General features: G+C 44.9%; 1 protein-coding gene across 2 annotated transcripts; it reads right to left on the reverse strand.

Moving 5' to 3' along the window:
* Positions 1-3,146: 3,146 nt before the first annotated feature.
* Positions 3,147-9,436, reverse strand: LOC141104879 (uncharacterized). 2 transcript variants are annotated; one of them, XM_073594667.1, is made up of 4 exons: positions 9,340-9,436; positions 9,077-9,236; positions 8,815-8,956; positions 3,147-5,114 (listed from the first exon to the last, which is right to left on the reverse strand). In XM_073594667.1, exons 2-4 carry the CDS (start codon positions 9,116-9,118, stop codon positions 4,219-4,221), a joined length of 1,080 nt encoding a protein of 359 aa, XP_073450768.1. In that variant the 5' UTR covers positions 9,119-9,236; positions 9,340-9,436; the 3' UTR covers positions 3,147-4,218. The 2 variants fall into 2 exon arrangements, with proteins under 2 accessions (XP_073450768.1, XP_073450767.1); XM_073594666.1 differs by having other exon boundaries at positions 3,148-5,165.
* Between the last annotated feature and the right edge of the window lie 1,131 nt (positions 9,437-10,567).

Genomic DNA, 10,567 nt, shown 5'->3' on the forward strand with positions numbered 1-10,567 from the left:
AAGGGAATGGACATCTCTGTTGACCTAAAAGTAGGGAGCATAGTTTCCTGATTTTCATGGAAAATTGTGGTCACTTTAGGGTTCGATTCCAGCATAGGGATTAGCACTACTCTGTTTGGAAAGAACATTAGAAAGGGATCTTTTGAACACAGGTTTATTATTTCGGACACCCTCTTTGCTGAAGTAACGGCAACCTGGAGGATGGTCTTGAGAGTAAGTTCTTTAATTGAAAGTGGCTTGTCGGGATCTGATCCCAGCTGGCAAAGGAAATCCAGAACAAGTGGGAGGTCCCACTTGGGGAACCTTGGCTTCCTTTGGGGCCTGAGCCCGATGGCTCCCTTGAAGAACTGGCGAACAAGGGAGTGTTTGGCCCATGATACTCCTGTGAATGCTGAGATGGCCGATATTTGAACCCAATGAGAACTGACCAATAGGGATAGGTCTAAACCTGATTGCAGGAAGCTAAGAATGTCCTGGATTGCCAGGGCACTACACAAGTTGGATCTGGAAGACATGTGATCCGTGAATCTGGCCCATATTCACTCGTAGACCCTGTTGGTGCTCCTTCTTCTAGCGTTCAGGAGGGTAGGGATGACTTCCTCCGGGCACCCTAGAGATTCGAGCCTTCCCTTCCCAAGAACCAAGCCCTGAGGTAAAGGTAAGAAGGACAGGGGTGCAGGGTTGTGTCCTGAGACAGTAGGTCCGACCTGAGTGGCAGGGGAACTGAGTCCCGATAACTGAGGAGTGTCAAGAGAGGAACCATGGCCTGTTGGGCCAGAAAGGGATTACTGCTATGACTTCCACCCTCTCTGTTCTTAGTCTCCGGAGGAACTGGAGTATCACAGGCACCGGAGGGAAGGCGTAAGCCTTGTGAAATCTCCACTGGTCCATGATGGCATCTATCCTATATGCCTGCAGGTCTCGGAAACCTTGAGTAACATTTGCAACTTGTTGTTGCATGGGGAGGCAAAAGGGTTGACTTCTGGTGAAACTCCTAGGGTCAGGAGCCAATCGAACACCTCTTTGTGGAGAGCCCACTCGTTGTTGTTCATATGAAAACGAGAAAGGAAATCCGCCTGAACATTCTGGGTCCCGGGTATGTAGACCACTAAATTTTGGACAGGTTCTTCTGAGCCCAGCTCATAAATGGCTCCACCTCTCGTTGCAGGGACTCGCTGCGGGTTCCACCCTGCCTCCTTATGTACACCATGGTTGTATTGTCCAACCTGAGCATGACTGAGGAATTCACTGTTAGATGACAGAAAGCTAGTAGCGCATGGAAGGAAGCTCGAAGTTCAAGGATGTTGGACACTATCCCATGAGAAGGAGAGTTCCACCTGCCCTGCGCTACTTCTGTCAGGCAGTGAGTGCCCCAGCCCTTGTTGCTGGCATCTGATGTTATCATTACCCATGTGATGGGAATGATCGAGTGGCGGTTGCAAAGGTTCTCCCGCTGTAACCACCAAAGGAGGGACACCCTCATAGCCAGAGTAAGGTAAATGTGCTGGTTCCTGCTGTCTGACCTCCATTGACGGAGAAACCCCTTCTGGAAAGGTCGCGCCCGCCACTGTGCCCACTTCACCATGGGAATCGTGGCCGCCATGGTGCCAATCACCTTCAGACACTGGAGAGCAGAGAGATGGGATGAAGCTAGAGCTGAGCGAACTCTGTCTCGGACCACAGCAACTTACTCCTCGGGCAGAAAGATTGTGCCCCTTACTGTGTTGAAGTGAGCTCAGAGAAACACAAGGGACTGTCGGGGTTCCAGGGGACTCTTCTCTATATTCAGGAGCCACCCGAATTCTTGAAAGGTGCAGAGAACCAGGCCTCTGTGTACTAGAAGTTGACTTTTGTCTTGCGCCAGAAGAAGGAGGTCGTCTAAGTAATGATGGAGATGCAGCCCCTTGACTTGGAGTAGAGCCACTACAGCCAACAAGACTTTGGAGAAGAAACAAGGTGGCGTTGTTAGCCCGAAGGGGAGACAGGTGAATTGTAAGTGCAGCTAGCCTATGGCAAACTGGAGAAATTGCTGGAAATCGGCTGCCACCAGGATGTGGAAGTAAGCGTCTTTTAGATCGATCAACACTAACCAGTCTCCTGGTGGGACCAACTGCTGGATCGTGTATAGAGACTCCATTTTGAATTTTTCTTTTTTGATTAAGCAGTTGAGATGGGTCAAATCTATGACCGATCTCCAAGTGCTGTTCTTTTTTTGCACCATGAACAGAAGGGAATACATGCCCTGGCCTCGCTCGTCGTCCGGGACAGGAATAGCCACGCCTTACTCCAACAAAGAGTTTGCGTAGGCTCGCAGAATCTGCCTTTTTTCTCCTGAGGGTGGAAGGGACGTAGGGATGAATCTGAGCCTGGGAGTGCTGCTGAAGACCCAGGCATGACCTGAAGAGACTGTTCTGACGGTCCAGAAGTCCTAGATTGAGGCCGACCAGACATGATGAAAGCATAGAAGATGAGCCCCCACTTGACATGCTTGAATCCAATCTCAAAAAGACTTTGTAGATTTACGGTTACTGGTGGAACCACCCTTAGCAGGTCTCTTGAATGAAGACGGTCTAGCTTTCCAGGATCTTGTAAATTTCCCACCAGGCTTGTAACTGCGTGCCTCTCTGGCCCGTCTCTGGCTCTGCAAGCGCCGATCCTGGGGGAGGAACCCTAACTTGCCACCCGTAGCTCAGGTTATGGCACTTTCTAGTTTGTTGCCAAAGAGGGAATTACCCTTGAAGGGAATTTGGCACCAAACCTGTTTAGAGGCTGGATCAGCCAACCATGGTCAGACCCATAAGGCATGATGGGCAGGGACCATCAATAGCATAACCCGAGCCACCAGGCGGATGACATCAATGGAAGCCTCCCCCAGAAAGGCAGAAGCAAGTCTGAGCTCCTGGATAGGCAAACTTCTGGCCACCTCAGTGGAGATGCCTCTGAGAGTCTCGTCGACGCTGTCCAACCAAGTTTCTACAGACTTGTCTACAGACTTGTCTACAGAGGTAATGGACACCCTCTGAGGATGGCTGCCTCCTTTATACCAGTGAATACCAGTAACCAGCATTGAATTATTGATAATTGCTATTACAGCTATCCACCCATGGTTTTAAACTAAGGACAATACACCCATTGGAGCGCCAGAATCCCCTCTTTTCTTACAGTATTTTCCCCATGTACAGTAATTTCATGATTGCCAGTGTGTTTCCTTCTATACAGTATTTTCATGATTGCCTATTTATTTCCCCATGTACAGTATTTTTATGATTGCCTATTTCCCAATGTACGGTATTTTCATGACTGACTTTCTGTGTTTTCCCATGTACAGTATTTTCATGATTGCCCATGTGTTTCCCCATGTACAGTATTTTTATGATTGCCCATTTGTTTCCCCACGTACAGTATTTTCATGATTGCCAGTGTGTGTTCCCATATACAGTATTTTTATGATTGCCCGTTTGTTTCCCTATGTACAATATTTTTATGATTGCCCATTTGTTTTCCCCATGTACAGTATATTCATGATTGCCCATTTGTTTCCCCATGTACAGTAATTTTAATGATTGTCAGTGTGGTTCCCCATGCACAGTATTTTTATGATTGGCCATTTGCACTGCGCAATTGAATTTGCTTCAGAGCCTAGTAAAGGAGGTAAAGCTCTGCTGACTTCCACCATCCAAATGTGCGCAAGCAAAAATGCATTTATTTTTTTCTTGCATGTGGTTGGGTATTCTTTGTAAAGTGAAGCTCTTTTTGTTGGATTCATATTCTTTTTTTTTTTTTTTTAACATCAAAGTTTATTGAAAGAAGACATAGAAATACAGGTATTGCAGCTCCAATTCAGCAAATAACAGATACAGGTTGAAACAATATACTGTTTATCATATACATTCAATGCTCATGCTTTGATCTACGAAAAGTACGCAATCAGTGAAGTAATATCATGGAATTAGATACCAGCTTATATACGTATCCTCTTCTGAATGAATTCAAATTTTATATTATAGAGAATGCAAAAATGTGGGCGAGACCAGGGCCAGGAACTGTAGATTTTACCACTAGAGCCACCAAGAAATGGAAGAATCAGCAGGAGACTTGCCAGCAGGTACCCCTTCAAAAAAAAATTTTATAAATCATGTAATTGTTCTATGGACTGAACAGTTCCACCATACTTTTTTCAACAGAATATTTTCCACAGTCCGAACATGAAAAAGAGTGTTATCCTGTGTGAATCCCCTGGTGTTTAAGAAAGTTTCTTTTACACTTGAAACATTTCCCGCACTCTGAACATGAAAAAAGATGCTCGCCTGTGTGAATTCTCTGATGTGTCTGAAGGTGTGCTTTTGCATAGAAACATTTCCCACACTCTAAACACGAAAAAGGGCGCTCGCCTGTGTGACTTCTCTGGTGTATAAGAAGGTGTGCTCTCCGAATGAAACATTTCCCACACTCTGAACACGAATGAGGTCGGTCGCCCGTGTGCATTTTTAGGTGCCTAAGGAGGCTTCCAACATCAGCAAAACATTTCCCACACTCTGAACATGAATAAGGATGCTCCCCTGTGTGAATCCTCTGATGTCGACAAAGTTGTCCTTTCGTAGTGAAACATTTCCCACACTCCGAACATGAAAAAGGACGCTCACCTGTGTGAATTCTCCGGGGTCTATCTAAGTCTTGCTTGGTAGAGAAACCTTTTCCGCACTCCGAACATGAGCAGGGACGCTCGCCTGTGTGAATTCTCTGATGTTTATGAAGTTCTTCTTTCCGAACGAAACCTTTCCCACACTCTGAGCATGAATAAGGACGCTCACCCGTGTGAATTTTCGGGTGCCTAAGGAGGTTTCTGTATTCAGTGAAAGATTTCCCGCACACTGAACATGACAATGAACTTTCTCTTTCGTAGCCTGAAGCAGATTCCTTGGGATTAGATGGATCTGTTGATCTACCTGCACTACAAGATCTCAGATGTGTATCTGGAGTAACAGTATTCGATCTATCAGAGGATTCCTCAGGATTAGAGGGATCCATCGATCTCCCCAAATGATAAGGTCTGTGAGTCTTGTTATCAGTAATGGGATTCACTCCTGGAGAATACTGAGTGATGGTATTATAATCTGTAGGTAAAATACAATATCCTTGAGAGGTATTCCAGACATGGCATCCATCTGTTGGAAAACAATATTTAAATAAGTATTATAAGTTTTCTTCATGCCTATGCATCAAATTAACTGCTTCCTGCTTGGCCTATTGTAATATGACAGAAGGTCAGGAGCTCTCCCATGCTGGGTGGACTTTATGTGACGCCCTCCCAGGATCGGGCCACTCTGTGGCGCGATCTGTCTGTCCACCTGCTGTGTCCACCGGACTGATCACTATACCGGCCCGCTGCCAGTATTATGTGATCAATGTGACCAATCACAGCAGACCACATGGCAATTGTAAACAATGGATGGCTACCTTCCATGCCATCCATTGTATACAATTGTGTTGCTGTCTGTGATTGGTCACAGTGATCACATTGTACAGACACAGCCTATTTGTACCATATGATTAGCTTTGGTCAATCACAGCTAATCACAACAAAAGACACTGAATGGATCATTTCATTCAGTAAAAATGGTTGCTTATACCAATGAAATCCACTGCTATAAGCAATCATAATGTGTAAAAAAAAAAAAAAATTCTGATCATTTCTCCAGAGTGGTACAGTGTTCCTATGGTTCCTACCGGTTATATGATAACGCTGTACTGCACTGGTGACAGTGCTGTATGTAAAAAAAATTTAAAAATTGAAAAAAATTTTTTTTATTTCTTCAGCTTCCAAAAAATTGTGGCAAAGAATTACAACTTCAAAAATATCGCCATGCCTCTTACTAAACACCTTGGACTGTCTACTTTACAAAAAGGGATCATTTTGTGGGTATTTGTACTGTCCTGGCATTTTCAGGCTTCAAGAAATTAGATAGGCTGTCAGTACATCAGAATTGATCAATTTTCAGGTATATTGTATTTATCAGCGTATAACAGACACTTTTTCTCTCTGAAAATCGATATTCGCAAAGTTGATATTTGCATTTGGTTGCCTCAAGGGGAAGGGGAGGGGACGAGCGCCGTCAGATTACATAAAGCGAGGATCTCCCATTCACTTGGCGGCCTCTGTAATACGAAGCCCCATCTCCTGGACCGGCATTGGACCAGTGCTCTGTCTATCATAGGAGCCGCTCCAGGAGGCTGGACTTTGTATTAAAGAAGCCGCCGAGTAAACAGTAGATCCTTGCTCAATGTAATCTGATGTGAGGCCGCAGATGGCCACTAATCATGCTGCATTGATGGGCAATAGTGAGGTTGCAGATGGGTACTGATCAGGCTGCATTGATGGGCACTGGTGAGGCTGCAGATGGGCACTGACCAGGCTGCATTGATGGGCAATGGTGAGGCTGCAGATGGGCACTGATCAGGCTGTATTGATGGGCATTAGTGAGGCTGCAGATGGGCACTGATCAGGCTGCATTGATGGGCAATGGTGAGGCTGCAAATTGGCACTGGTGAGGCTGCAGGTGGGCACTGGTGCGGCTGCAGATGGGCACTGATTAGGCTGCATTGATGGGCAATAGTGAGGCTGCAGATGGGCACTGATCAGGCTGCATTGATGGGCAATGGTGAGGCTGCAAATTGGCACTCGTGAGGCTGCAGGTGGGCACTGATCAGGCTGCATTGATGGGCACTGGTGATGCTGCAGATGAGCACTGATCAGACTGTATTGATGGGCACTAGTGAGGCTGCAGATGCGCTCTGATCAGGCTGTATTGATGGGCAATGGTGAGGCTGCAAATTGGCACTGGTGAGGCTGCAGGTGGGCACTGATCAGGCTGCATTGATGGGCACTGGTGATGCTGCAGATGAGCACTGATCAGACTGTATTGATGGGCAATAGTGAGGCTGGAGATGCGCACTGATCAGGCTGTATTGATGGGCAATGGTGAGGCTGCAAATTGGCACTGATGAGGCTGCAGGTGGGCACTGATCAGGCTGCATTGATGGGCAATAGTGATGCTGCAGATGGGCACTGATCAGGCTGTATTGATGGGCAATAGTGAGGCTGCAGATGGGCACTGATCAGGCTGTATTGATGGGCAATGGTGAGGCTGCAAATTGGCACTGGATCAGGCTGCATTAATGGACAAAGGTGCGGCTGCAAATTGGCACTGGTGATGCTGCAGGTGGGCACTGATCAGGCTGCATTGATGAGGCTGCAGATGGGCAATGGGGAGGCTGCAGATGGGCACTGATCAGGCTGTTTAGATGGGCAATGGTGAGGCTGCAGATGGGCACTGATCAGGCTTCATTCATGGGCAATGGTGAGGCTTAAAATTAAGGTGCGTGTTATATACACCTGTTCATGTTATACGCTGATAAATACAGTATATCCAATAGTTTGTGGACTCTATAACTTTCCTACAGACTAATTAATATACACTGATTTGTGTTATTTTCACCAAAGAAATGGAGCAGAATACATGTTGGTCTAAATTTATGAAGAAAGATTATTTATTTAATTTTATTTATAAAATTTTATAACAGAAAGGAAGAAAAATAATTTTTTCTCAACATTTTCAGTCTTTTTTCATTTATTTATTAAAAAATAAAACCCCCAGTGGTGATCAAATGCCACCAAAATAAAGCTCTATCTGTGTGAAAAAAATGATACAAATTTCATATGGGTGCAATGTTGCATGACTGTGCAATTGTCATTCAAAGTGTGACAGCTGTGAAAGCTGAAAATTAGCCTGGGCAGGAAGGGGGTGAAAGTGCCCAGTATTGAAGTAGATAAGGAGTCATACAGTATATGTTGGTACATACAGTTTCTCAGGGCTCTGGAATAAAACTGAGTATAATCATCCAGGTAAGGATGAGCTAAGGTTTGGAACCTGCAGGAAGCGGTCACAATCAGTGTGGCCAAGTTATCTCCCACCCTACAACCACAGGTAACAAAGGGGCAGGGATGCTGGTGACGTCATTGGCTTATAAGGGCCATGTGGGTGCCCGTGCCACCATGATGAGTGTCAGGATGAAGAGCAGCAGAAGATCAGCAAACATCCAAATTTTGATCTTCCTACATTAGTATGATCCTGGAAGCAATCAGCTCTGAGCACTTCTGGATTCAGCGCTGTAAACTCCTGGCCTTGCTGACCAGTGTGCAAGCTCATAGAGCACCATCTGTGCTCCTTCAGCTTCAACAGAATGGAGTGCTTCTAATAGATCCCTTATGCCCCCTGTCATGTGCATTATGCTATCAAAGTTCTTTTTTCTCACCCAGATTGGGTCAGAGAGGAGAGCTGCACTGCCGATCCTGTCAGTGAGACAGTGGCGGAGATTTACTAAAACTGAAGCACTCAGAATCTGGTGGTAGCGAATCAATAGTTCAATGAAACTATGACAATAAAACTTGGAAGCTGATTGGTTTATTTACAGAGCTACACCAGATTTTTCACTCTCCAGTTTTAGTAAATCAACCTTCATTGTATTGTACTTGTATTGCATTGTATTATATTATACAGTATATGTATGTTGCCAGTGGCAACATGAGGGTTATTTACTAAAGTTGGAGAGTGAAAAATCAGGCTCACTTCTGCATAGAAATCAATCAGCTTCTAACCTCAGCTTGTTCAATTAAGCTTTGGCAATAAAACCTGGAAGCTGATTGGTTTCTATGCAGAAGTGAGCCTGATTGTGCACTCTCTAGCCTTAGTAAATAACCCTCATTGCATCGTATGAAAACATCAGTTGTTTCTACTTTTAGTGCTTATTACTTACTTGAGTCCATATGTAGAGAACATTCCTCCTGTTTACTTTCCATAATCATCTCCCCCTCCTCCATAGACTGCTGATCTCCACTCACCAACGTCTCTTCTTCTTCCTTTTTAATCTCAGCTTCGATGTCCTTCAATCCATCATTCTAAATTCCAGAGATGATAAAATGTAATATTTGGAGTCCATGCTTCCAATGATAAAAGGTTACATAGAAGAATGACCTCTCAGAATTATGTTTTAGTTCTTTTTGCCCAGCCCCATCTACCTGATTATTTGTATAGTTGTTATCTTCCTGTGTGAAATTCATGTGTGAAATCTGTGGAATACAGAGGACCACCCTCCTCCATAGACTGCTGATCTCCACTCAACAACGTCTCTTCTTCTTACTCTTTAATCTCAACTTTGATGTCTTTCAGTTCTTCATCCTAAACCCCAAATATGATAGAACACATTTATAAAAAGGAACAAGTGATTACATAGAAGAATGTCCTCCTAATAGCTTAGATCTACATGTTTGATCCCACCTACCTGATGATGGTGAGGAATGGTGTGATCTTCCTGTGTGGAATCCCGGGAATACAAAGGATGGGGACATCTCTCTGGTGGGTTCCCATTACTGGATCCATCTGTAGGAAACACACACACTGACTGAATACATTGGGGTTTATTTACTAAAGGCGAATCAATTTTGCACTACAAGTGCAAGTGCATGATTGGATGATAAAATCAGCAGAGCTTCCCCTCATTTCAGATCTTCCCCTCAGATTTACAGCGACTGCACTTCCAAGTGCACTTGCTGTGCACAGTGGATTTGCCTTTAGTAAATCAACCCCACAGTTTCTATGTGTTTATCAGATGATGGGGGATCTAGGTGGACCCTCCGTACCGCTCTCTCCTTTACAATAAAGTCTCCTCTTACCCGGTGATGTGAGGGACGGCTGATTCCTCATCATGACTTCCTTGTAGAGATCCTTGTGTCCTTCTAAATACTCCCACTCCTCCATGGAGAAATAGACAGTGACATCCTGACACCTTATAGGAACCTGACACACACAATGATACAGTCACCATCCAGACACATCCCTTGTCTGTTACTGGATAATGTCCCAGAATTCCCGGCACCGCTCACCTCTCCTGCCAGCAGATCAATGATCTTCTTGGTGACTTCTAGAATCTTCTTGGCACTAGTTACCTCTGTTGTCAGGCAGTGAGGTGGAGGCACTGTGATGGGTGATGTCCTGTGAAGACGGCTGCTGTGTGTTAATGGATCACCAGATATTTTCTTCACTACTTTATAATCCTGTGTATAGAGAAAAAGTAACAATTATCCCTATAGACTTACAAACATAATAATGATGGCATGTGACCTCCCAGAATCCTCCTCACCTCTCCGGTCAGGTCTGTGTTTTATTAATAGAGATAAGAGTGATGTCATGTGACCTCCCAGAATCCTCCTAACCTCTCTGGTCAGGTCTGCGTTTTATTAATAGAGATAAGAGTGATGTCATGTGACCTCCCAGAATCCTCCTCACCTCTCCGGTCAGGTCTGTGTTTTATTAATAGAGATAAGAGTGATGTCATGTAACCCTCCCAGAATCCTCCTCACCTCTCCGGTCAGGTCTGCGTTTTATTAATAGAGATAAGAGTGATGTCATGTGACCTTCCAGAATCCTCCTCACCTCTCCGGTCAGCAGGTAGATGATCTCCAGGGTGAGGTTCAATATCCTTTCAGTCATATGACTATGGCCCTTCGTCA

The sequence above is a fragment of the Aquarana catesbeiana genome, linkage group LG08, assembly GCF_042186555.1.
Source record: "Aquarana catesbeiana isolate 2022-GZ linkage group LG08, ASM4218655v1, whole genome shotgun sequence".
Classification (NCBI taxonomy): domain Eukaryota; kingdom Metazoa; phylum Chordata; class Amphibia; order Anura; family Ranidae; genus Aquarana; species Aquarana catesbeiana.